The sequence below is a fragment of the Mesocricetus auratus genome, unplaced genomic scaffold (assembly GCF_017639785.1).
Source record: "Mesocricetus auratus isolate SY011 unplaced genomic scaffold, BCM_Maur_2.0 Super-Scaffold_100025, whole genome shotgun sequence".
Lineage (NCBI taxonomy): Eukaryota > Metazoa > Chordata > Mammalia > Rodentia > Cricetidae > Mesocricetus > Mesocricetus auratus.
In genome coordinates, this window is record NW_024429206.1 from 11,001,951 (window position 1) to 11,028,145 (window position 26,195).

General features: G+C 50.1%; 1 protein-coding gene and 1 long non-coding RNA gene across 6 annotated transcripts in view; one reads left to right on the forward strand and one right to left on the reverse strand.

The window, feature by feature from the left end:
• Positions 1 to 12,138: 12,138 nt before the first annotated feature.
• LOC121133973 lies at positions 12,139 to 18,173 on the reverse strand. 2 transcript variants are annotated; one of them, XR_005870983.1, is made up of 4 exons: positions 17,893 to 18,173; positions 15,304 to 16,655; positions 13,512 to 15,073; positions 12,139 to 12,860 (listed from the first exon to the last, which is right to left on the reverse strand). It is a non-coding gene; the product is annotated as an uncharacterized LOC121133973 (long non-coding RNA). The 2 variants fall into 2 exon arrangements; XR_005870984.1 differs by lacking the exons at positions 15,304 to 16,655; positions 17,893 to 18,173 and having other exon boundaries at positions 13,512 to 15,293.
• Positions 18,174 to 18,258: 85 nt separating this feature from the next.
• Tbx5 (T-box transcription factor 5) overlaps positions 18,259 to 26,195 on the forward strand; it is a 47,772-nt gene continuing 39,835 nt past the window's right edge. The window contains exons 1-4 of one of the 4 annotated variants that reach the window (XM_021232378.2): positions 18,259 to 18,442; positions 18,622 to 19,042; positions 23,014 to 23,198; positions 24,910 to 25,004. In XM_021232378.2, the coding sequence (XP_021088037.1) occupies positions 23,052 to 23,198; positions 24,910 to 25,004 (242 nt within the window). In that variant the 5' untranslated portion in view covers positions 18,259 to 18,442; positions 18,622 to 19,042; positions 23,014 to 23,051. Of the gene's footprint in view, positions 18,443 to 18,621; positions 19,043 to 20,971; positions 21,391 to 22,038; positions 22,891 to 23,013; positions 23,199 to 24,909; positions 25,005 to 26,195 lie in introns of those variants that run through there. The other 3 variants (XM_040731432.1, XM_040731431.1, XM_040731433.1) reach the window with 3 other exon arrangements.

Genomic DNA, 26,195 nt, shown 5'->3' on the forward strand with positions numbered 1-26,195 from the left:
GGTGAATTCACAGAAATTCTGTCATCCAGGAATATGGAACGCACCTCCCACCGTCATTGAGCTCTCCCCCAGCCCAAATGAGGTCATTTTTCATAAAACAAAAAGTGTGCTAAAGAGTTTCTGGCCCATGTTCATGGCTCAGGATGTGGTGGACGTAGTCAGATGGTTCTAATGGGAACTGAGTGCTCATCTGTGAACCTGTTCTCAGCCACTCTCTCCTGGAAAAATGTCATTATTCCCAGCGTCACCAGTCAGTGCCCACCCACACCCTCCATCCTGTCACTACTACGTTATTTATAAGGTTTAATGAACCCCCAGAATGCATTTCAGCGATCGTTTCCAGCAGTCTTTATCCACAGCTTTCCCCAAAGCTATTGATGCCACTGGCAAGGTCGAGGAGATGAGGCAACTCCATGCTCTTTGTGTAAGGGAATGGACGATGATACCCATTACTATGGAAACTTTACTTCTTGAAGCTGCCATTCCCCAAGGGAGGAGAGTTTGGAGAGGTTGGGAAGACAGGTTACTTCAGAGCAGGAGAGCCTTGCCTTGTTTTGGTGGAATCATCAAGAGAACCAGGCCTTTGTACACCCAATCCCTGAAGCAGGCAGTGGCCATTTGCTACCACACAGGGAAGTATGCAGCCAGACTCTTGCAGTATGCAGCTGCTTCATTCATCTCTTAGAACCCCAGCTGCAACCGATCCACATTTTAAGAGGTCAACATATCGGAGCTGGGTGTGTACCTCAGTGGGTAGAGCGCCTGCCTAGTATGAACAAAACCCTGGTTTTGATCCTCAGGGACATAAAAACTGGATATGATGGGACATGCTTGTAATTCTAGCACTGAGAATGCAGACGTAGGAGGATCAGAAGTTCAAGGTCATTCTTGGCTACTTAGTGAGTTCGAGGTCAGTCTAGAGTACATAAGAACTTGCCTGGATAAGAAAAGGGGAGAGAGGAAGAGGGAGACAGAGAGCGAGAGAACCATAAGATGGTTTAGTGGGTAAAAGTAGTAGCTTTTATACACCTCACTGCCTGTGTTGCAAGAACCAACATGATAGAAGGAGAGAATGCATTCGCCCCAAAGGCTGTCCACTGACCTCCATATGTTCACCAAAGCGGAAGGATACACACACAAATCACAACATATACACAATATTAATAAAACAAACTTTACAAAAGGAAAAGAATGTGAGCTAAAGAGGAGGATTTTCTGGGATCACAGAATTGAGGACTCTTAGAGTGTTCTGGCTTCAGGCACATTTAGAATCAAAGGACCTAAGAATGCTACTAGATCTTTTGGCTCCATTTATGTGTTTATATAATGTAAACACGGAGGCTGCCGCAGTGGCCCAGTGAGTAAAGGTGTTTGCCATCTGAAGACTCCAGCCTGACAACCTGAGTTCAATCCTCAGAACCCATTTAACAATTGAGAGTCAGGCATGGTGGCGCACGCCTTTAACCCCAGCACTGCAGGCAGATCTTCGTGAGTTTGAGGTCAGCCTGGTCTACAGAGTGAGTTCCAGGACAGCCAGGGCTACACAGAGAAACCCTGTGTCAAAAAACCAAAGGTGGTGGGGGGGGATAAGAGTGGAAAGCAAGAACTGACTCTACATAGGTGTCTTTTGACCCACAAACAGGCCCTTGTTCTCCCTCTCCCACATTATATGCACACGTAGTAACAACAGATAAAATGTGTGAATTATATATGTATATATAATGAATTCAACTTTTTCAAGCATTTTTATTTATGCGTTTCTATGCATGAGTATATGCATGTGATTGTAGTGCCAGCAGAGGCCAGAAGAGGGCATTGGATCTCTGGAGCTGAAGTTAACAGATAGTTGTGAGCTGCCATGAATGAGGATTCTGAGTGTCTAACCTGGGCTCTCTGAAAGAGCACTGAGTGCTCTTAATGGCCGCAGAGTCAGCTCTCCAGCTCCATACATAGTTTTTAATGAAGCATGTACATTGAAGACATTGTTTCTCTCTCCTCTAAGGATAAACGCTGGCATTTACTGAGAACTAAGATGGCGTCTTCCAGCATCCTAGCCAGACACCTTCCCGTCTGCTTTCTTTTATGAAAGCCATAGTTTGCATTCATTTCATTACCATTGAGCTCCCCACTTGTGGTTTCCCATCAGTCTAGTCATTTCACTCTGGCAGAAGATGGTCTCCTTACTTTGGTCTCCTTGGTTTTGGTAATTTGGAAGAATACAATTTAACTGTTCTGGAAGATATTCAGAGACTTGAGTTTGTATAATGTGTCTATGTGAAGTATCTATCTATCTATCTATCTATCTATCTATCTATCTATCTATCTATCTATCTATTGAGACAGGGTCACCTTATATAACCACCCCAGTCTGGCCTCAGATCCAAGTGTTCCTCCCGTCTCCACCTCCCCAGTGCTGGGTTTACAAGTGTGCACTGCCGCATCTGCCTTTCTTTGTGTATTTAATCCTCTGGTTGGGGAGCAGCTTCCTCATTGGTCACTTATAGTGGCTTCTACTCCAAGCCCTTGGCTTCTAGAAACTGGATGAAAGGAGTCCCAGGTGGCATGTTCCCATGGGGCTCCCGGGCCACACCTTCATGGGAGCTGGGTTCTCAAGGTCACGAGACCTGAGCTCCTAGTCCACTTTAGGTCTCTCCAGCAAGTCGTCGTATTTCCATGAGTCTGCTTCCAGGTTTGGGTCACCTGGAAGGATGTGTTCAGGAAGGCAGCTTTCCAGCAAAAACAGAGATACGCTAGGTTTTCCCCATCTCTTTATGCTTAGCGCATGCCCAGTGTTCCGAGTTGGACTGACCTGAAGACAGTTCATACACCTAACCTTTTACTCACAAGCACCCTCATGCACACTTTGTGGTGGAGTGTGAAGCAATTTTTATCATGCTAACATCACACTGCTCTTCCAAAGGACCTATGTTGGGTGTCCCACAAGCCCCTGTAACTCTAGCTCTTGGTGGGAATCTGATGCTCCTGGTCTCCAAGAGCACCTGTAATCATATGCACAGACATGTAGATATACACACAAATCAAAAACCATGAAAATAAATCTAAAAATATATGAAGCCAGTTTCATTTGCTGAACCTCTAGCATTTCCATACATGGATGGGAGACAATGGCAGAGTGTCGTGACTTTAAATTTGAGTTAAAGTAAGATAATAATTCGAAAGATGCCTGTAGAGCCTCTGTCAAGCATGCATTTCTACATACATACATGTACATGTACATACATATGTACATGGATTTCTTTTTCTATTTTGTTTTTTTGAGAGTATTCATCCCTAGCCATTGTAGAACTCACTCTGTAGAGCAGGCTGGACTCAAACTCAAGGAGATCCACCTGCCTCTGCCTCCCCAGTGCTGGGATTAAAGGTGTGCATCACCACTACCCAGCTAATTAATTTCCTTTTGGGCAGTGCTTGAGGACCAAACACAGAGCCTCACACGTGCTGGATGCGCACTCATACAAAAGCTGTGCCCAGCTCATGGAATATGGGTGGTTCATTGTTGATCCAGTTGTTTGATTCAGTCCTTGCTCTAACTTCAGCCCCAATGGGTCCAGCTACACTGTGGATGGTCACTATTGAATTAAAACTGTATATCCCTGCTTGGGAACCTGGAGGCTCACTTCGTAATTAGATGAGATCAGGGCATTAAATTAATTTCATGAATAGTTCAGATCCTCCTCTGCTAAATTTCTTGTGCAAGTGTGTGAATCTTTGTATGTGTGCATGTTTGTATGTATATTTGCATGTGTTCATGCATGTGTATGTATGTGTGTGTGTGTGTTTGCATCCTCAGGTGCTGGCCATCCCCTCTTTTATTGAGATAGGATCTTTCTCACTGGCCTGGAAGTCACCAGGTAGTTAAGACTGGCCAGCCAGCAAGTCCCAGGGAGTCACCTGACTCCTCAGCACCAGAATTACAAACAAGTCCCAAGCTGCTATTACATTCTGGGACGTTAAACTCTGTCCTTGTACTTGGCAGACCCAGCCATCTCTATAGCCTACCACATCTGCTTTCTTTCTTAATGGTACATCAGTGGGTTTTAGCTAACAGCCCATTTGTACTGTGGAGGGTGCGAGGGGATGGTGAGAAGTCAGCTGAGTGCATCCAGTGCTGGGGTTGGACTTCCCTCTTGTGCATGGTTATCCACCAGACCCAGTGAGTGGGCTCCTCCAGGGTGCCAATCGGTCAGGAACCCTTCCCGTCCTTGCAAAAGCTGTTGGCGGTGGGTTTTCACAGCTCCATGCTTTCTGATGTCTGATGCAGCTGCAGACACTGACTAGACCAACCTTGTCAGGACAGGATCTTTTCCTTCTCAGTCTAAAGATTCTTCTCCAGTGGGTTCAGTTTTCATATTTTGCTCAAGGGCCACATAAAGAGGAACAGCAGCCCGATCACAGTGTCTTCCAGGGGTGTATTCAGTGTTACACTCCACACTTTGAGCCTGCAAGTGGACAGAGATAAAAAGTTCCTTCCTAGACTTCCCAAACCTTTGACTTGGGCCACCTTTTGAATTCCTTCCATCACTCAGCATAAATGTATGAAGGTCAACTTTGAGTAAGATCACCCTCCTCTGTCATTGCTTAAAAGTCTGGGTACATTGTACTTTTGAATGATTGGGCTTCCTTCCTTCCTACTCTCCTTCCTCCTCCTCTTCCTCCTCCTCCTCCTCCTCTTCTTCTTCCTCTTCCTCTTCCTCTTCCTCTTCCTCTTCCTCTTCCTCTTCCTCTTCTTCTTCTTCTTCTTCTTCTTCTTCTTCTTCTTCTTCTTCTTCTTCTTCTTCTTCTTCTTCTTCTTCTTCTTCTTCTTCTTCTTCTTCTTCTTCTCCTCCTCTACCTGTTTAGCCAGCACAATGCCTCTGAAGTCATGGACTGACAAGCCATTTTTCAGGCCCAGCTTCATTCTCTTACTGGTAGGCCTTGGAATCACAACACTGCACAAACTGGTGCCTAGGTGGGAAATTTAATTTCCTTTCTCCAGGAAATGCTTCCTACTCCCAGGCCACCAAACATGGGCTGAGAGTCATCTGTGGCAGAAATAAATGTAGGTGATATTTTTTCCTGCTTTATCAAGACCCTGATCTGACAACCTACACTCCAGAAAAGTTGTACCTTGTTAGTCTTCAAAACTGCTACCAGAGGTTGGTTCCCGCACCCACATCAGGCAGCTCACAACTATCTGTGACTTTAGCTCCATGAGATCTGATGCCTCATGTCTCTTAAGGCACCTGCACTCACATGCACAGGCGCACTCTCTCTCTCTCTCTCTCTCATACACTCAGGCATGAATGCACTCACCTACACAAAAAATAATTTAAAATAATCAAATATTTTTAATGGGGTTGAAGAGTTTAGCGCAGTGGCACATGCCTATAGTATCAGCACTTGGGAAGAAAGAGAATGGTAAATTCAAGTTCAGCCTTAGCTATGTGGCAACACTCAGCCTCACAAAACCAGGCAACCAGAATCAAAACAAATATCCAAAGGAAAAGTGAAGAGGGAACATCAGTACTGTCAATGGAACACATGCAAGGCACCCTGATTGTCAGAAAACTACATCCCTACTAGACAGGGAAGCCTGTGATTATCTTGGTTTTAGAGATGAAACTGAAACCCAGGGAACTTGTAAGCCAGCAAGACCACACAGTTGTCAGTGCTGGGATTTGAACTAGGAACTCTGGACATTCCCCACTCTATCCACTCTATCTTGGTCATGACAAGCCACCTGTATTTCCCCTAACTTAATTTTATGTTAGAAATTGTGTGTGTGTGTGTGTGTGTGAGAGAGAGAGGGGGGGGGAGAGTACATGTGTACATGTATGTGAATTAGAGTTTATGTGTGTGTGGTGTGTATGAGTGTGAGTGTGTGTGTGTGTGAGAGAAAGTGTACGTGTGCATGTATGTGAATGTGAGAGTATTGTGATGTGTGTGTGTGTGCACCCATGTAGGGCAGAAGAGAGCTCTGGGGAGCTGGTTCTCTCCTACATGTTACTGGATCAGGAAATAGAACCCAGGCCATCAGACCATTAGCTGGTTGTCGTCAGTCTAAAAACCCTGTCCTGGGGGTTAGCTCTGTGGGTAGAGTGCGCTTTGTCTATCACAAAGCCCTGGGTTTGACCCTCAGCATCACGGGACACTGTCCACGGTGTGGTGATGCATACTTGCAATCCCGGCACACGCAAGTGAGGAGGCTCAAGGTCATGACTGGCGACATAGTGAGTTCAAGGTCAGCCTGGGCTACATGAGATCCTGTTTTTAAAAAAAGTAGTATCCTACCAGCCTCATTGTGAGGTCCCTCTGGCCGATGGCTGTGTATGCCAACTAACCAGACCTTGGAAATGGGCCCACATGTCTGGATACTCTCTTTGAGCCAGTGCAGATGACGGGACCCTCTCATTAGTGACTGAGTAGCATCACCGCCCAAATAGCATCATCTGTTGGAATGTGACCTCATGGGGGAATAAGGGCTTTATAGAGGTAATTAAAACAAAATGAAGTCATTAGAATGGGCCCTACACGCCCCGCCCACCACTTGACTGGAACTCTTATAAAAAAGGAAGTGTTCATGTAGGCACATGGGAGAATGCCACATCGATGTGAGAGCTTGCCAGCCAAGGAATGCCAAGAGTGGCCGTGTCATTGTCAGGTAGTGGGAAGGGCTCTCTGCCTCACACAGAAAGAACCAACCAGCCGGTAATTGAATGTCAGGTTCCACTGCTAGTGGAGGTAAGGGGATACATTTTTCTCATTTAAGCCACCCAATCGTACCAATCCCAGGAAATCCACACAGAACTGAAGGAGAGACAGGGGCTGGAGAGGGCGCTCAGTGTGGGTGATCGTCTGCAGAGATGAGAGTTTGGGGTGGTTCATTCCAAATCTACTCTACCTAGCATATCATGGGGAGGGGCTGATGGAGTCAAGTCTGCTCCCTTTCAGAAGAGCAGCCCATGCTCTTAACCGTGAAGCCATTGACTGTTTCTGATGCTTCTGATGTTCTTAAAGATTCAAGACAAGGCCTGAAGTTTTGCAACAAGAAGTTCAGACTCCTTTCCCAACTTGGGATACGGGGCTAGTGAGGGCTAGATTCAGTTCAAGGCCTTACATCAGCTATCTTCGATATAATAATGCCTGATAACAAATAGCCACCATCTGAGGCTTCATTTTGTTTGTGAGTCTGTGGGTCTGATGGATGGATCTGGCCGTTGGCACTGCCCATGCTGCTGGGCATCGGCAATTGGCCAGGTGGCTTTGCTGATGTTAGCTGGGTTTTAATGTGGTGTGGAGGGTGAGAAGGGTCATCCAGTCGACTCATAGCCCATGCGGCTTCCTTTATGTCTCCCGATGGGGAGTAATCAGGAAGAGGCACAGGAGTAGTGGAAGCTGGCCTCTCTGCAGGTCAGCCGGATCCTAGGACTGAAGGCTTGAAGGCCATCGTGTTTGTCTGCCTGTGTTTGGTCTATTTATTTTTGAGACAGGTCTCAGACCTTAGCCCAGGCTGGCTAAGAGTTCACGATGTAGCCTGGACTAGGTTCAAACTCATGGTAACCCTCCTGCCTCTGCCTCTTGAGTTCAGGATGGCAGCAGAGTCACCGACTCTCATTCTATCTTTTACCTTCTTCATTTCCATCCCTCCATCGTCCTTCCCTTCCTCCTTCAATGCTCAACGCTGGAACCCAGGGCCTTCAACATGCTAGGCAAGCACTCGTCACTGAGGGAGTGCACACCCTCGAGTCTGCCATGAGCATTTGATAGTCTGGGGTTTGGGAGAGGAATCCACAATTCCTGCCTCCAAATGGCTGTCCCCATAGCACGAGGGCCTGAGAACCAGTGGGTTAGTTTGGGCTGCTAAGTGCTGATTGGAGATATGGGCAAAGGCTGCAGCAGCCTAGGGCAGCCAGGCCCCAGATAATGAAGTAGTCAAGGACCAGCCACCCACCCCCACCCCCGCCCCCACTTTGGAGCTGGGGCCAGGGTGTCTGGGGCCATGAGCATCTCTGGTCTCCTCCTTCTGCCTTCTTTCATTATAATCCTGTGTCAGAGGACCCTCAACTTCTCCTTGCAGATTTTAGTAAGTAGAACTCGTTTCCTCCCCAGGGGACCAGGGACAGACACACTGGCCTGCAGAGTCTTCCCCGTGCCCCCCCTCCCCCATCCCTTACCCCCCCCCCCATGAGGTTCTGAGGTCTTTGACAACACGTTTCTCAAGTCCGGCTGATGCACAGGCCTTACACACACACACGATCACCTTATCTTTTTTTTTTTCTCCTTTCACAACCACCCATTGGGGAATGAGACCCTTTGCACGAGATGAGAAACCAAGGCCAGGAGAAACGAAAGAACATTCGCTGGGCATGTGCAATGATGCAGCCGCGTCCAAAAGCTTTGCTCTGCAGCATAGCCTTCTCTTTACGAATTTCCCACACCAGTCATCTCTCCCTATTCCTGGGTCCATTGTGGTTCAGAGAGAAACAGGGTGAAGTTTGAGCTGAGCCCAGCAAAGTCCCTCTTTGCTTGGCAGCTTTTAAGTCTGCATGCTCAGCAGAAGCCAGGCACTCCTTCCTCCCTCCTTCAAGACCCCCAACCAATGAGACCCAAAGGTCGAGCATGGGTGACAAGCCAGCAAAAGCAGCTAGAAGAGCAATCTTTTCTGCTAGCTACGGGCAACACCCTGGATGTATAAATGCTTGGTTTTATTTTATTGTTATTATGGCTCAGGGTCCAGTATGGGCCGTAAATGGATTTAAGAGACTTCGGAGTACAGAATTTAATATAGCTGGTGTCATTAAAGAAAAAGTGGTATAGAGAACTCGTGGGGACATGCAGACCCTTCCTCACCCCTGTCTCTCTCCCCATCTCCTGTCACCTGCCACCCTACAGAAGCATAGGGTTGGGGGTGGGGTAGTCCTCTGTGGGGGGATGGGGCAAGAGGGGACCGAGCCAAAGTGAGCTGAGGACTCCCAGGGAGGTGGCCAGGGTCACCCTTCCCAGGATGCCTGCAGATCTGGTGAATAAACAGTTGAGTAGGGACACTTAGGGGATGGGCATGAGACAGAACTTCCTAGATAAGGAGGGGTTTATCAGCCTATAAAAATACCACTTTCACCTATCAGCTGCCTTCTTGTCCTGGGAAGAGGCAAAGCATAGAAGGAAGGGGACTAATGAAGGACTGGAGATGGACAGACAGAGGGGTAGAGAGAGTACTGGGATTAAAGGTGTGCGCCACCACCACCTGGCTCAGAACTGCTGTTCTTTTTATTGCAAGGAACCGGAAGATCGCTGCAACATTTTACTGATTATATATGATCTGTTCCCCATCTCGCATTCTCAGGGCTTAGCACATCTGCCATATATATATATTTGGTATATTTAATTGTGCACATATTTACCCAGTGCCCATTATGCAAAAAGCATGGCAAACAAATAAACATAAACAACAATGAGCAGTGGGAATATCATTAGGTAGAGAGACAGAGAGAGACAGAGAGAGACAGAGAGAGAGAGAGAGAGAGAGAGAGAGAGAGAGAGAGAGAGAGAGAGAGCAGAGGAACCATATGTGCAAATGTCCTGGGGGCAGGCGCAGGAGGAGTAGGGGTGTGGAGGCAGAAAGGGAGCTGGGTGGGAGGTGGGACCTATAGACAGGAGCCAGCATAGCCTTCAGGATGTGTGGAGGTGGGATTTTCATCCAAGACCTTCAGATGCCCTTTGGAAGGCTATGCTTGGGGGCAGGGGTGCCCCATGGAGCCTCTTGTTTGTTACAAAACAAGCAGCCCAGGGGCCCCTGGGGGGCAGGCAGATGGGTGACTGATGCAAAGGTGGCGATGGGTGATGGATCAGGGTCAACTTTCAGAGGTCACTTTGGTGTGGTTTGTCCAGGGAGTAGAAGATGCCCGTCCCAGCCTCAGCTGTGCTCTGGAAGCCTGACCCTCTAGACACCTATTCCTCCTCAAGCAGAATTAAGGAGTTTGACCAGTGGGTGCTGAGCCCACAAGGTGCTTCCCAGCTTCCGGGGTGGGTTGATTTGCCTCAAGGCCATGGGGCCTCTGTGAGGGTACCAGGGGTCAGGAAAAGGTGGGCTGAGGGTCAAGGTGCAGATAGAGATGGGATAGTTCTGTCTGACGCCAAGTCCGTTTTCCTCCCCATGGGTGGCTCTCAGGCTGCATGGGACCTACTGAGTCAGAAGATTCTTTTAAGGTAGACACACCAGGCCTGGCTGTGCCCATGAGGGGAGAGGTTAGGTCTGTGTATGGCAGAGCATAGATGTGGTATAAATCATAAATGAATGCATATGAATGGGACTCTTGGAGAGTGCATGTACTTATGTGTGGGGTGGGCTAATTGGCATGCACTGTGTTGTGGACATTCAGTGTGGTTGATGGCTGATTTGTGACTCTGTGTGTGTGCATGTGTGAGAGAGAGAGACAGACAGACAGACAGACAGACTCTACACACAGGGCTTGTGTACTGTGATCTTTAGGTTGCAGGGTGTGGCAGCAAACGCCAGTGAGATGAAGGAAAGAGCATCTCAAGTTCGAAGCCAGTCCCATCATCTCATAGTGAGCTTGAGGCTGGCCCGAGTGACCTCATCTCCTAGTGAGCTTGAGGCTGGCCCGAGTGACTGGAGACCCTCTTTCAAAAGAGTCAGCCGCACAAACGAAACGCAGCTGTGAGTGTGCGTGGTGGAGAATGAACGTGTGCCGTGGCTGTGCTGTGTGCTGGACTATGAGGCTGACCTGGTGTGATGCCGCATCAGGTGGGGAGAGCGGCCCACTGAGTGTGCCTGTGTCTTATTCTTTCCTTACCCCACACTTGCTGGCTTGAGTCTGTGAGTGACAGAGAGTGGTCATGACTGTGTCTACACTGGCATGTGTTGTGTGTTACGTTCTCATGAGAACTGCTCCGCCACCTGTGCCATGTGTGCCCTAAGTAACGGCTACATGGCTAGGTCATGGGCATCCTGTTGCTTGATGCTTTCTCTAAAGAAGTGCCGGCGTGTGGCAGAGAGGGTCCTGGCTCTTGGGACCAGGTAACCCAGCTTCCTTTTAACACCATGGAGCAGAGGAGGGGCCTGGCCAGGGACACCATGAGACAGTGGTTTGCCACAAGCAGCCACTGGCTCCTGGGAGCCTGCTCACTAGGGACAAGGTGAAATGCTGCCTGGAGCTGAGCACTGGGACAGCTCGAAGGAAATGGCTAGGGGTAAGGCTTAGAGGAAATTCATTATCACTGGTCCAGGGACCAGAGAGCCGGAAGGGCTCTGAAGGATTGGGGTTCTGCGTGTCCATCTGGAGAGGGAATCGCTGCACCTCCCATTGCAACCACCGTGCGCTCTGGGCTGTTCGCACCATGCACCCCTGTACACCTTGCACCTGGTCCCGCCAGCTTGCTGTGAGTGGGGGGCTTCCCCACGCGCTGGGGGACAGTGAGCGGCATGCTCAGCTGTACTCACCCCTTCATTCTCAGGCACCTTTTGCCCAGTTCCCAGGAAGTGGCTGTGGAATTTGTTTCCAAATATAGACGGGTGGCCCCTGGCTGTCTGTAGACATCCCTTCTGGCTTCTAGAAGGCCGTGCCTTAAGCGAACTGACTGCTGGAGGCCAGTTTCAGGCTCACACCTGGAACTTCTGGTGGAAACAATAGTCATAAAAGTAGATGATAAAAATGGAGAGAAGGGTGGTGTGTGTGTGTGTGTGTGTGTGTGTGTGTGTGTGTATGTGTGTGTGTTGCCAAGTCTGATGATCTGAGTTCAATCCCCAGGACCCACATGGTGGGAGAAGAGAACCGACTCCTGCAAGCTGTCCTCTGACACTCACATGCATGTGCAGGCATGCACAGTCACACACTCACACCCTCATCCCACCCCACTTCCACACATGCACATATACATACATGGTTCTTCCACAATGACAGACACATGCATGATCATCCTCCACATCCTGTGTCCCATGACCCTGCACACTATAGTTCACACTATAGCTCATGGGTATTTTCCTGTAAGGAGGTACATAGAAAAAATTTGTGTGTGTGTATTTGAATCTATATACTCATATTGTAAATAGATGCATGTTTTAATACTCCAAGGAATCTTATGCATTGATCCATCCACACAACTCCAAACTGACACATATTTACGTGTGTATATTTAATACCTCAAGGAAGTCCACACAATGACACAAACTCCCTTGCCAGGTGACACACAATCGTACCTAATATTCAATGATAGGCTGGGCATGGGGGTGTATGCCTTTAACCCTAGCACTTGTGAGGCAGAGGCAGGAGGATCTGTGAGTGTTAGGACAGCCTAGTCTGTATATTGAGGCACTGTCTTAAAAACAAGCAAACAAAAAGTCAACCACAACAACAGCGTCTAGGAATGTTACTCTGTCAGTAGGAAGCTTGCCCAGCAAGTATAAGGCCCCAGGTTTCATCCCCAGCACAGCATAAATGGGTGTGCTGGCAATGTCTACAGCCAGCACGTGGGAGTAGAAGTGGGAAGATTGGAAGGCCCCAGTCCTGGAGATCTAGAAGTCTTCTCTCGAAAGTGTTCCCAGTGTGGTGGTTAAAGGCAGCCAGGTGCAGGGAACCAGGTGCAGGGAGCCAGGTGCAGAGAGGCAGGTGCAGGCAGTCAGGTGCAGGGATCCTAGGGAGAGGACTTGAGAGTAGGAATTCCAAAGTTTCCATTTCGGGCACTCTGCTGGACTATGTTCGCAATCCCCCTTCCAAGGAAGTCCTCATCTTCTTGATTCAGGCAGCCAGGGTACAGACTTGAGCACTCTTCCAAGACCCGCACTTGAGCCCCAGGAAGCCACCGCAGCAGAGAGACCCAAGATGACCTGCTTCTCTCCGCCACTGAAATAAAAGAGTGATTGGAAGAGGAAGAGGAACATAAGGACAGTAGGCCTAGCCAGGCAGAGGCAGGCGGATCTCTGTGAGTTTCAGGCCAGTCTGATATATGGAGCTAGTTCCAGGACAGCCAGGAAACCCGGTATTGAAAAACAGAAGAGGAGGAGGAGGAAGAGGAAGCCAGTAGGCCTCATAGTCCTCACAGCCCTGTCCCAGAAGCTCCCTCTGCAAGCTAGGCCACAACTGGCTAGCATTCTGGGGGCAGCTTCCCCTGCATTGGGGACTCCCTCTCAGATCCTAACTGGGGTGCCAGAGACTAGGGTAAGGATGCGTGGCTTTACTGCTGGGGCTGTCTTCACATTCCCTATCCCTAAATATATCCTCCACCCCACCTCTAGGGCACAGTGTGTATTGGCCATAAGGATTTACTGAACATAGAGACCAGGATATGAGAACACAACCCTGAGGTTTGGAAAGCAGGCTCCAGCATCTTCCACCCTGGACTCCAGTTGCCAAAGGCCAGCAGACCAGGGTCCTCTACTGGTTTTCTGGGTATCAATGGGACTGCTAGAGAGAAATCAGGTACCTGGAGAGGTCTGAGCATCTCTTACTGGATGGAGAAGCATCTTAGGCTAACAAGGTGACCTTTGAACTTACCCAGCCTAATGGATCTCTTCGGGAGTGGTCCCCAGGCTCTTCAGAGAAGCCACAGAGGCTAATGACGAAGGTGCTGGGGGGACTCTGTACTCAGAGTGCCTGGAGTCAACTTTCTCCTGACTGGGACCCAGGTCAGTGCCCCCAGAAACCTCTTCTACAATGTTGGGAACACATGTGAATGTCTCTTCCTGGCAGGACTGTATGGAGCTGAATGAGCCATGGGGACTCATGTCAAGGCAGTTCTTGCTTGCTGAAAAAGTTCATTGGTCTTGAACCTCAAGTGCTGGCAGATTCATGAGTCTAAAATATCTGTGTGTGTGTAGACACCAGCGAGACTCTTGAGAAAACAAGAATACGAAAATAGTGGGAATGAGAATTGGGTGATGTAGAGTGCTTACTTAGGGTTCAGTCCTCGCCACCCCTAGTACTCCCAAAAAACAAGCCTGTAATCCCAGCACTGGAGAGTTGGGGGCAGGAGGAAGATCGGTTCAAGGTCATCCTGAGCAAACATAGGAAATTGGAGCCAGCCTGGGCTACATGAGCCCCATCTCCAAAAAAAAAAAAAAAAACTGAAAGAAAATAGCTAAGAACAGAATAAGTGGAGGACACTGTATCTGTCCCCACCCCTACCTGCCTCACCAGGCTGAGACCAGAAAGGCTGGGTAATATGCCACCGGGTGGGTGGCTAGGAGCTTTGCTAACACTAGTTGCTCCACCATGAAATTGGATAAAAGAGATGACTGATTATTCATCTCCTCTGGTCGGTTCTGAGAGTGTTGGGTTTACCCACAGCAGAAAACAAGCTCCCACCCCTCAGTCCCAGAGCCTCTATGGGTATCTCTGGATCTAGACTCTCTCTCTCTCTCTCTCTCTCTCTCTGTCTCTCTCTTCTCTCTGCCAAGCTGTGCAGTTAGTGGTGGCAGGGGTGGCACCCCTTTCTTTCTCCAAGCTTATTGCCTCTCACATAGACACAAGACACTTAGGCTGTACTGGCCTCCGCCCACCTCCACCCCCAAAAGAAGAACATTTTCTCTCCTTACACCAAGGATTTAAGGGACAATTCAAACAGAATAATCCTTTATTTCCTCTGCCACATCCATAACCAAACTCTTGTTTTTGTTGTTGCTGTTGTTGCTCCTAGAACAAAGCGGGGTGTCATTTACCATTAGTGTCTGACTTCTTCCTGCCATGAAGAAGTTGCTCCAGGCCATTGGAGGGATGGCTAGAGTACCTGCCCATGGTGTCCCCAACACTGAAGGGACCAGGGGGGCATAGAGTGGAGAACACCTAAAACTCCAGGCCTGGTTATGGTTCTGTCTAGGAGTCCTGGGTGAGGCCGATGCTATCCATTTTCTTGGGAAAGCCAAGGACACAAGTGGGAGCATCTTCAGGCCTTAGGACACTGAGGGGCACAGGGCTGTTCTGTCCCTCCATTTCTATTGTTGAAAGTGTGGGTGACTCTTGTTGCCATAGTGATGAGAAACCCAGGGTCCACGACATAGCTCTCCCATCCTGACCAGTTATGTCTCCGGCCTCTCTCTCCAGTGTTCTTCCAGCTGTGACTGGGAGAGAGGGACGGTATGTTTCTGCTTCCAGAGCCTTCTATCAGGGCTGCGTAAGGCTGGAAGGGAGTGACTTGGGGGTGGGGTGGGAACCCAGGCTGATAAAGAAGAAAAATTAGAGGTCCCGACCAAGCAATCATCGTGGTGACGGATCCTTCCACTTTGGGGTTTGGCTGCCCTCCTCACCCTCACCCGCACCCCACCTCCCTTCACCTCTCTAAAGTCATTACCAGAGTTTTCACTCGCAGCTCCAGGCAGGAGTGTCGACTCTCTGCACCTTCTCCCTCTCAGTGGGCCCCAGCTGAGGGCAGCCGACTCCCAGACTGGGGTCTTGCAAATTTCTCTCAGGAGAGGAAAAAAAAAATAAAGGCAATTGAGGGCCACAAGAATTATCCTGGAAGACTGAGGAGCTGCATCAGTGTAGGTAAAATTATTTCTTGCTTAGGTCCTCTTGACTATGTAGTTCAAAATAAGATGTGGCCACGAGTAAGGAAGGAACAGAGTTCCCAAACCACAGGCCTGGCCCGCTTTGGCCTCTGCATGAATGTGAACTGAGTTTGGAGGCATCACATTGAACTGATATACAGAAGTAACCATTCTCAATTTCTCCTTTGTTTTCCTGGCCCAGGGTGAGGCATCGCCTCCCCTCCCCCTTAAGCACAGCCCTTTATGAAACTGGGGTTGGATTCTCTCTGGTGGGACTCCTCGCTTTGCTTCCTCGGGTAGGCTGGCTGGAAAGGGCCTCTGGAGGCCGCTGACTTTGGGGTGTAGCTTCATCTCTGATTTTCAATCTGGCCCTTCGAGCAAGCTCAACAACACGTGTGGATTTAATTTTCCTTTCTTTCTTGCTTTCTTTCTACCCCCTCCCTCCAAAGGGAACAAGAAAAATAGTCTTTCGTGTCGACAGCGCGACACCATTCCTTCTGCCAAAGAAAATTTGTCTTTTCCAGAGCCCCAGAGAACAGTGCACTCCCAAGTTTCCATGGCACCCTTCAGTCAGGGTATGTGTCGGGGGTCCAGACAGGTTCCTTTCCCCTGATGGGGGACCCCAGGCTTAGCGTTAGTAGCCTAAGTCTCTGGCAACAAGGTCACCACACACATACTTTTTGGAGCTGCTGATGGTGTCTACACCCGCAAGATTTCATCGAGTTCTGGGTTGCAGATAGGATTCGAATTCCCTGGGCTCAGCGCAGCCTGCAGAGTCTCCAGGTAATCTCAGTTCAGACCCCTAACCCTTAGGGACTGGTGACCACCCAAACTAGAGGGGACTTGGAAGGCAAATCCTTTGCCAGCGAACTCTACTGTTGCCTTCTTGTGTCTTTGAGAGAGCGGCTCTCCTAACAGCTGGTTGTCTAGAGAAACAGTCCCGTTTCTTATCTCATAATCCTTGATTTGAAAAACCAAACAACCCATCCACACACATGAATCAAGAGCGATAACCACAACTGGTGGAATATTGGAAGTGCATATCGAATACTGACTAATAATAAACACAGCCAAGGCTCTTTCCCCGAAGGCCCAGAGCTGGGAAGCTGGGAGCTGAATAAAACCTTCGAAAGACCACTCCGCTGCTCCTGAGGTCCTGGAAAAAAATTATAATAAAGTCAGATTTCACTAGGCAAGAGGGAAAGTGACCCCCGAGGGGGCAAAAAAACCTTTCCCACCCTCCCTAGGAGTCTTCCTTTTGCGATCTAAGTTGGCCAAAGTTTAGTTTTCCCATTATTTCTATTGTCGTTAAAATTCTTATTAACTTTTCCCAGGCCAGTGTGCACTCCTCTCTACTTTCTGACCCCGGCGGGGACCCAAGGCAGGGACAAAGCCAGCAGGGACTGGGCCAGTGGGAAGGGGTACTGAACTGAGTGTGTTCCTGCGTGTTCTCTTCCGAGGTTTTGATGTGACTTACTTTAAAATGGAAGGGGAAGTGTGAGTAATAATAATAGTAGTAGCAATGGTTCCCTTTGTGTTTTGTTTTTAATAGGATCATGAATCTTCCTATCTTTCAAGGTATTAAAAATCAAGGAGGAAATTTTGCAAAGAGAAGGAAGTGCGCAGGGAGAAAAGCCAGCCGGGAAAGGGGCTAGGGAAGCGCAGCTCTTGGAAAGAATGGAGGGAGGTGTGCTGCGGCCCTATCGGACTCCATCCGCAGAGGATGAAGGGAAAGGAACGAGACGCTAAGCTTGAGTTTGAGGCTGTAGCATTTTTCTGTGGCTGTTACTTCCTCCAGAGTACGGGGAGAGTCTCCGAGGCTGGGCTGGTGGAACCGTTGAAGATCGGTACAGGTAGTTGCATCCGAAATTGCCGAGCAAAGGGGAAAGTGAAAGGAACTCGGGCCACTCGCTGTGCGCCCTCGGTCGGGGTTTCTCGCCCGCCTCTGTCTTACTAGTCACCCTACTGGGATAGCCGGGCAAGGATTCCGGACTGCATTCTTGGTGTCTCGCAGAAAACTCGAATTTAGGGTCAGAATCGTTTGCTTGGGAATTGAAAGCTAAGCTGGAGCAGCAGGCCAGGCGGCCTGGACTCTTGGGAAGGAGGGCAGGGATGCGCTGATGTCCTGCGTCCTACGGCCGCTGCAGCCCGCTGGCCGCTGCTGCCCGCTGTCCCCCGGGGCCTGACCTTGGCTCAGCAGCTGCTCGGCCGCCAGTGTCACTGCCGCTTCAGTCCCCAGTGGACTGCGACTGAAACCGGGTCAAGCTGCTGGGGATCCTAAGGTTTCGGGGAGCACAAAATCCCATGGTAAACCCGCCGAAGCTAGGGGCCAGTTCAGATTAAAAGTCTGGCTCCCCCGAGGCCGTTAGCGGTGGGGGTTGGGGGGGACTTACCCTCGGGAAGGCCTGGCGCTCGCTGGCTCTGTGTAAAGCAGGCCTAACTTATTGGTGGGCGCCGCCGCCGGGGTGGGGGCAAGTCTACGCGGTTCGTTTCGCAACTCAAAACGGAATGGGTTTCAAAATGCACGCAGAAGCTTACGCAGACGCACCCGACCACTTAGAAATTATACCCATTGATCCAACTGGAAATAATTGCCGATTTCCACAAAACAAAACAAGAGTGCGTCGTCCCTCTGCAAGACCCGATGCTGATTTTTTTTTTCTCCTCACAGTGCACCCCTCTCCAGCCCTGCTCCCACCCCGCCCCGCCACACACTTGCACCCCGCCCCCGTCTGGCCACTCTGGGACCGATTGCATCCCAGGACCTTAGTGAAGGAGCGGCCTTTCTCTCTACAAGGAACTTTGGCAGACATCTGAGATACACGATATCCACTAAGATAGCCCCTAGTAATTATTTCAGTGCAGGAACGGACCTGGGCATGAGATATGGTACCCCAAATGTAACCAGCTAAAACGGCCTCCTCATCAGAAAAATAAAACTGTGTAAGTAAGAAATCTTTGCCTTTTGCAATGGACCTTGGAAACACTGGTTTTCCCTACACATGGGAGCTGATGTGGGCTCCCATCTCATTTGGTCTTCATTCTATTTGTGTCTCCTGTTCATCACCCCTACTTCCCCAGGGAGCTCTGGGTTTATTTATTTATTTCTTCATTTTCTTCAGGGTCCAGGCATTCTGGACTTGTGTCTTACAACAGACCTTGATAGACGAAGATGGAGAGAACTCAGCCTCCCGCCACTGCCCCCCAGTCAAGCGTGACTAGGCGCGGGCTGGTTGCGTGACTTGTGACGTCTCCAAGCCCTATAGGAGCAGCGGCTGGTGAGATAGTCGCTATCGCCCGGTCGCCTCTTTATTTTATTGGGGTATGCCTGGCAATAAACAGTAATATTTAATTTGTCGGAGACCGCAAACCAACGACAGACTGGGAGGTACTTGCTTCTCTTGACAGACCCTGGAAGAAGTCTTCGCTTTAAAAGGGGCTCTTTTTTGGGGGGGATGTCCTTTCAAAACTTCTTGTGAACTGCCTTACCTCAGTGAGCATTTCTTGACTTCTGGGTGGAAAGAAGAGGTGAGATTACGGGAGGTGAGTCTTGTTTGGGAGAATTGGGGGGGGGTAGATATTTATAGGCTGGCCTTTATTTTCCCTGGAACCCCCAGCTTCCCACCCTACCTAGGCCTGGCTGAATCCCCTCCTTACGCCATCTACGCCTTTGATTTCACCTACAATCACTTTCAAGAATGGATTTCTTCCTCCAGGTTTTAAGAAAAAAAATACTCAAAACAACATTGTGTTGTGGCTGGCGCTGTGCGCCATCTAAGCTCAGCGAAGGAAGTGTATCTGGCTGGGTTGTTGCTTGGAGAAGCCCAGATTTTCCCTCTCGGGAAGAGCCTGCTGATTATTTATGGGGATTAATTTTATCCTCAAATCTCTGAGAATGTAAAGGGATTGGAGAGGTCTGTCTGGATTTCCCCCTTCCTTCAACCAGAGAGGCAGGCTCTCATCCTGAGGTCAGGTTGGCCTTCTGTTCTCCGCCCGAGGTTGAGGTTGCCTCTGTTCAAACCCAAAGGGCTCAGTGCAGACTTTTGGAAGAGTGAAGGTGTTTGCACAAATAAATAGCTGCCCTTCGCCAAGGTCTGCTTGAAAACAGACCTTGAAGATAGAAGGTGGGGTTTCTCCCTAGTTGCCCCACATTTACAACCAAAATGTCCACTGGAGAAATAGTGCAGGGGCGGCCTGCAGTTTTGCAGCCACAGATGCTGTGTTGTTGCTGGAGTCCAGTCCAGGGCATTTTTCCTCTGTTTCCAGTCCTTGGCTCTAAGGTGTATTCTCTAATTAAAGTCCCAGAAAAGAAGCCTGCTGCGAGGGTATATGGAGGCTGCAGTGGGACACAGAATGGGATCACTGGCATTTGTTTCAGGCGATGTTGTCCCAGCCTGGTTCTGCTTACACCAAGACCTCCTGCCAGTGTCTCTGCTGTGGGCTGCTTTCTGCCTCCATTCACTCTCTGAACAGCAGCCTTCGGAGAGGCAAAGGGCAGGCCAAGGAGCACTGGGAGCTGAAACCCCAGCCAGCCCTCAGTGACTGATTATCTCAATAAACCTGAGCACTGTCCTGTGTGCACCGTGTGTGTGTGTGTGTGTGTGTGTGTGTGTGTCTCTGTGTGAGGGGGGTGCACACACACACACACACACACACACACACACCACACAATGATTTCTTGGCATCTTTGATCTTGGTGCCCCATCCCAAGGCATCTTCTTCCCCAAGTCCTAGAGAGCTTGAGGGAGCCAGTGATACATCTGGGGTGGAGGAGAGCTGTCAAGGCAGCTAGCTAGTCCTGGCTCTGCATGGGGCCAGGAAGGGTCACACCGCTCTCTGTCTGAGGTCAGCACTGGAGACAGAAATCGGGTGAGGCTGCACAGGCCCTTGGGTGTGTGCACACGCCTAATGCATCCAATCCTGGTTCTCTGCATGGCCAGGCCATTGAAATTGGTGGGGTCCCCTGAGAGAAGTTGGTTGACTCTGCCCTGACTCCTGTAGCTTTCCTTCCTTCTTTCTTTCTTCTATCCTCCGTTCCTTTCTTCCTTCCATTCTCTCTTTCTGACTTTCCTCCTTTCAGCCCTCCTTGCAGCTCAGCGCAGCCAACTGAGATGCTGGGAGGAGGATGGGAGGGGAGTGGGGGCAGGGAACCACCAGGTCTAGAATGAGGGTCCTGTAGTGTTTGGGGCAGTACCTAGTGAGAAAGTGGAAAGGGAGGTGGAGGAGGGAGGGAGAGAAGGGAGAGAGAGAGACAGATAGACCCACAGAGAGAGTTGGAGAAGCAATAGCTATACTTTTGTAAGCATCCTGGCATCCCAGCTGAGTTAGATTGTCTAAGGGAGGGAGGGAGCAAGAGAGGGAGGGGGGAGGGTGAGAGAGAGAGAGAGAGAGAGAGAGAGAGAGAGAGAGAGAGAGAGAGAGAGGCTCTCATACCTCAAATTCTGGGACTTTAACCCCAAAAGGGTCTCTCTGAAAGCAGCTGGCCGATTCCCAAGGCTCTCCCAGGTCCCCCAACTTCCCAACTTTTCTTCTCAGAGGATACAAGGGCAGAGCAGGGTCCTGAGATTGTATGGTATGGTTTGGGGGTGCTCCCGGACCTGCTGTTTAGTTTCGTGTTCTTCTGAACCCTTCTGGAGCCTGACAACTTAAAAGCATTTAGACTAGCGCACAGCCAGCGAGCTGCGGAGGAGGTGTGCGCTGGAGGTGGGCAGTCGCTGGGAGGCTCCCGTCCTTGGTACTTCTTCGTAGCAACAGTAGCAGCTAGCTAGGGCAAGCAAGCAGTTCCCAGCACAAACTCCAGAGTCACCATGCCTGCACCCCCACCTGGCCTCCGACTTTCCCGTTAAGAGGAACAGGGGTAGTGGTGAATGCATCCCGCTGCACAGAGCGAGGTAACGGTACAAACAGATGGCCGGGCGGGAGCAGGCAGCAACAGTCGGCTGGGGAAGCGGAGAATGGCGGACTCCAGCCCCGTCTTGCATTCTGCAGAGTCTGGCTTGCAGAGTTTTTATACGGGCCTGGACCTTTCAAGGCAAGAGGGAGCCGGGAGGCTGCCGAGACTGGGGGAGCAGCACTGAGGCTTACGAGGCACACGGCCTGGTTCTGTCAAACCACATCTTGTTCGCCTCCGCCATCCCCCCAGCTTCCCGGGATTCTGGCAAGGGCTAGGGTGGGTTTCTCCCGGTGGCTGGCCGTGAATGGGAGAGCGTGTGGGGCGCCAGCCCTGTTTTCCTTTGTTATGAAAAGACTATGGGGCTCCCTTGGCAGTCCCCTCTCCCCAACTCCTGGGGCCAGAAGAAGAAAGATGTCAGAGAACTGGGCCTCAGAAGCTGGCCGCGGCCCCATTTATGTCTCAGGCCGCTACAAACCAGGTTGGGATCCAGCCTTCTTGCCTAAGAAGCTGCTAAAATTGTGTGTGTGTGTGTGTGTGTGTGTGTGTGTGTGTGTGTGTGTGTGTGTGTGTCGGGGTTTGTGTGATGGCATCCCTTTTCTGAACCGTTCTGGCACTTTGAAGTGGAGGCGGTGGTAGAAATCTTTCCTTGAGGAAGGAGGCTTCATCTTCCTCGGTTGAACCCCGGGGCTGGCTGCCCTAATAACTGCGTAGGTCCCTGGCAGCCCATTCAATGCTTACAGCCCCGGATTTGTCTGGGACCGATTTTAGACTATCCAACCAGGAGCCAGGCCTGCAGTTTGAGCAAGCTAGCTCTGAGTGAAGCTCAAAAGAGTTCCGTTTAGCCCGGCTGCTCCACAAAACGCCTGCCCGCCTAGCTAACCCCAGCCAGACGATCTGAAGGAGCAGGGAGAGTACAGCCCACTGGCTGGCAGCGTAGAGCCGCCAGCAGCAGAGTTGCTGGCCCCTCTCCGATCCCTCCCTCCTCTCTTCAGTGTAGCTACTTTTAATTAAAACAAAAACAAAAAACTGGTCTTGCTTAAGGTTGGGAGAGGGGAAGACTTCATTTTAAAGGTGGTTTCATCTTAAGGCCTGTATGAAATGGCGAGAGGTTCACGATTCTCTTTCCTCCCGGTGTATCTCTTCAACTACTTCCTCTCCTGCGGTTTTTTATTTTTGCAAGACGCGGGTCATTCTGGGCCTTTTGACTATTGTGGGAAAATAATGTCTTTTACGGGTTTCATTAAAAAAAATGCTGCCAAGGCCTCCTGAATTTGACAAAGACCATTTCTCAAAGGGGCTCTGGGATTTTGTTTTCTGTTTTGTTTTGGGTTCCTACCCGATGGCTTCCAAAAATACCGACGCCTTATCTTTATTGGCTCTTCCAGGAGTTCAGACAAATTTGACGGACAGCTCTCTTATCGCCCAGAGCCTGAGCAGGGGAGATGCGGGGGGCCTTGCCGCCTCCTCCCTGTCTGAAGCGGGTATTTCGCAAGCGGTGGTGCGTGGTCGGAAAGTGAAATAATAAAAAGACTTTCCGCAACCTCTTTCAGCTGGGAGTGGAGGGTCAAACAGCTGCCCCCGATGTCGCTAGACACTCTCCAACTCTGACTCTTGTCCTCAGAATAGAACCTCGCGCCGGCACGGGACCCCGGGCGCACCATGGCGGATGCAGATGAGGGCTTCGGGCTTGCGCACACGCCTCTGGAGCCTGACTCCAAAGACAGGTCCTGTGATTCAAAACCCGAGAATGCCCTGGGGGCTCCCAGCAAGTCTCCGTCATCTCCGCAGGCCGCCTTCACCCAGCAGGTAAGAAAAGTCGGCCCAGCAGCTCATACCGAGGCCTAAGCCAGGCTGGCTCCCAACTAGCGGTTACTCCCCCCTCCTTTCCTGGCTAGTCTCATCCAATCTCCCTCAATTCCACTCTATTCCAATCCACTTTATCGAGGCGTTTATCTTTATGGCCTGCGTATTTTAGAAACCTATTTACATTATTGGAGAGCTCTCAATTATCCGACTATTTGGGGTCAGCTAACAATGGCTCAGATAATTCTCTTCCAGCTGCCCCGGGTATACCTTATTAAGGGTCGGGTCAGCGGCCGCTTCAGGCCGGCATGAGCGATGGCTTGACCCCCTTTAGATCTTTCTTAGCCTTCGCCTCCGCCCGCCTGCTCTGCGCAGGCCGCCTTGCCCCTCACGCTGCACCATTTATCTTGCTCTGGGACCTGGAGGAGCGCCTGACCCGCCGAGGAGAGCACACGGGGGCTGGGACCAGGGCACCCAGAGCCCCGTGAGACCTCCTCCGGCTGGTCCCGAGTGGAGGGGCGGAGTGCGGGGAGGGGGTGTCTCACGTTGTGCTCCGCACTCTGAGAAGGCCAATGCTTTGGGTGCTCCAGGTGGATTTAAAAGCTAGGTGTCACCAGACACTGAGCAGGGAGGCTTGACCAGGGAGATGGGTTTGGTGCAGAAATTCTTCCTAGGAAGCTCGATTCCCAGGCTCTCTTCTTAGCTTCATTAGCTTCATGTTTCCAAAAGATGCGTGTGTGTGTGTGTGTGTGTGTGTGTGTGTGTGTGTTTTAATAAAATCAGAGAGGATTAAGAATAGTTGCGGGAAATGTGCAGATTTTTTAAAAGGAAAACAGTCCACCTTTTAGTCGATTAATAACTGTTTCAAAGTGAATAGTTGTGTCTGACTGCTTTGGTATTGGTTTTTGAAAATAACTGCCAGTTGAAAGGGAAAATGTTAAAGTCTCTGGGGCTGCCCCAAGTCAAGGTTGGGCAGCGGTATGGTGAGGGCCTGTCTGGAAGTATTACTAATAAAGACACTGAGAGTTAATCTTTGTTTTTGGTCTTTGGGGAAAAAACATTTTAAAAATGAAAATTCCCACATAGTGACCCACGTGTGTTGGAATCTCAGCACTTGGGAGGGTGAGGCAGGAGGATTGCCAAGAGTTTGATACCAATACAAGTGCTGTATAGTGAATTCCAGGCCTGCCTGGGCTGCAGAGTGAGACCTTGTCTCAAGAAATAATAATAATAGGACTGAAAAATTCTTGTATGTTTATATTCGCACCCAGGGATGACAGACAGTCATACATTTGCGTAGCTATGTGTTTTGTATCTGGGCGACCATACAAGAATATCCTAGTGGGGTTTTCTGGATTGCCACCCCCCAAACTGAATCTCAGCTAAAAAATGGATCAAAATTAGCTGTCCTGGTCCTCTATGGAGAAGCACAGTGCTGGGAGATGATTCTCAGGCCTCAAGCTGTTGGAGGAGACAAACAGGTACTTTGAGCTGAGAGGTTGCTGGAAGCATCTCAAGCCTGCTTAGTGAATCCTAGGCAGATAGATGCCTTGGGTTACCCTAGAGTTCCTGTCATTCAGCAGAAGTCAGAACCCCCTTTCTTTGAATTCACAGGCTTCAGAGGGTAATAGAAAAGCAGCCTCTGCATGGGGGGGGTGTTGGGAAAAGATTGCCCCCTAAGACTTATCTCCGAAAAATTTTCTCTGTTTCTCAGGGCATGGAAGGAATCAAGGTGTTTCTTCATGAAAGAGAATTGTGGCTGAAGTTCCATGAAGTGGGCACAGAGATGATCATCACAAAGGCGGGGAGGTGAGCCGGCCCCTGGCACAGAAGGAGAGGGAGAAAACAGGGAGGCTAGGCAGGGAGAAGAAAATAGAACAGAGACAATATTTAATCAGAGTCCATTCTGGCTAAAGAGTCCTCAGCAGGATGGAGACCTACCCCTAAGGCTTACCTCTGGTTGGGATGGATATTCCTTCCCAGTCTTATAGGAAGATGAAAGTGCACAGGCAGGTGCCCAAGCTATCTGGACAGGTGAGAGAGAGAGAGAGAGAGAGAGAGAGAGAGAGAGAGAGAGAGAGAGAGAGAGAGAGAGAGAGAGAGACATAGAGAACGGCACAGGCACAGAGAACGGAGAACTTGGAGAAGGACTTTGAGTTGTTGGATTTAGACTCGATCCCTTGCCCCCACCCTTTTCCTATCTTCTCTGACCTTGGAATAATTCCAGGGTCCCACCCCACGATAGCCAAATCCTGAAACTGTTGAATGTATTCGCTACCTCTCTCATTGTTTATAGAGAGCGGGTAAAGCCTTTGAAAGAGAGCGGAGGGCTCCTCGGAGCTCTGTACACAGACACGGATAAACACAGCCGACCGGCCAGGCCATTGCGCAGGGCCCAAAATCGCTCACAAGGCCGGCAGGAGTTTCAGCTAGAAAGGCTAGGCCTGGGGGGAAGGGTGGCAGAGAGGTGCAAGCTCTGGTGTTCCCGCCAGCGTTTGTGCCTGGGGAACCTACTCTGCTTCCTGACCGGTCTGCGATGCTACGGAGGTCCCCACCATCTGAGAGCATCTAAGAGGTCGGGAGTCTGGCTAGAGCCAGCGTGTGAATAGACAGAGGCCAGGCCAGTGGGCCGGAGCTGCCGGGTGTGTAAAGGCAAAGGGTGGAGTTGATTTTTCCAGATTCCGCGGGTTCTCCAGCCCAAGCCGCGCTCAATAAACTGACAACGGTGACGTTTATTATTTCTTGAAATTAAACAATGTCGGCTCCCCCGCTCAGCCCAAGGCCCTAGTGAACTAGAAGGCGGTGGGTCTGTTTATATCAGACATCTGAGGTCCCCTTTCCCATCCTGCCCAGGAAGGAAAGCCCCAGCCGGCTGCTGCCTTTTTCCCCCTCGCTGGAGCCGGGAGGATTTAACTATAAAAGGCTTGCAAAGTCAGTTTCTTGTGTCTCTGCCTACGGGGCAGGCGCTCTTGCTAGGGCAGATAAACACGAGGAGGTTCG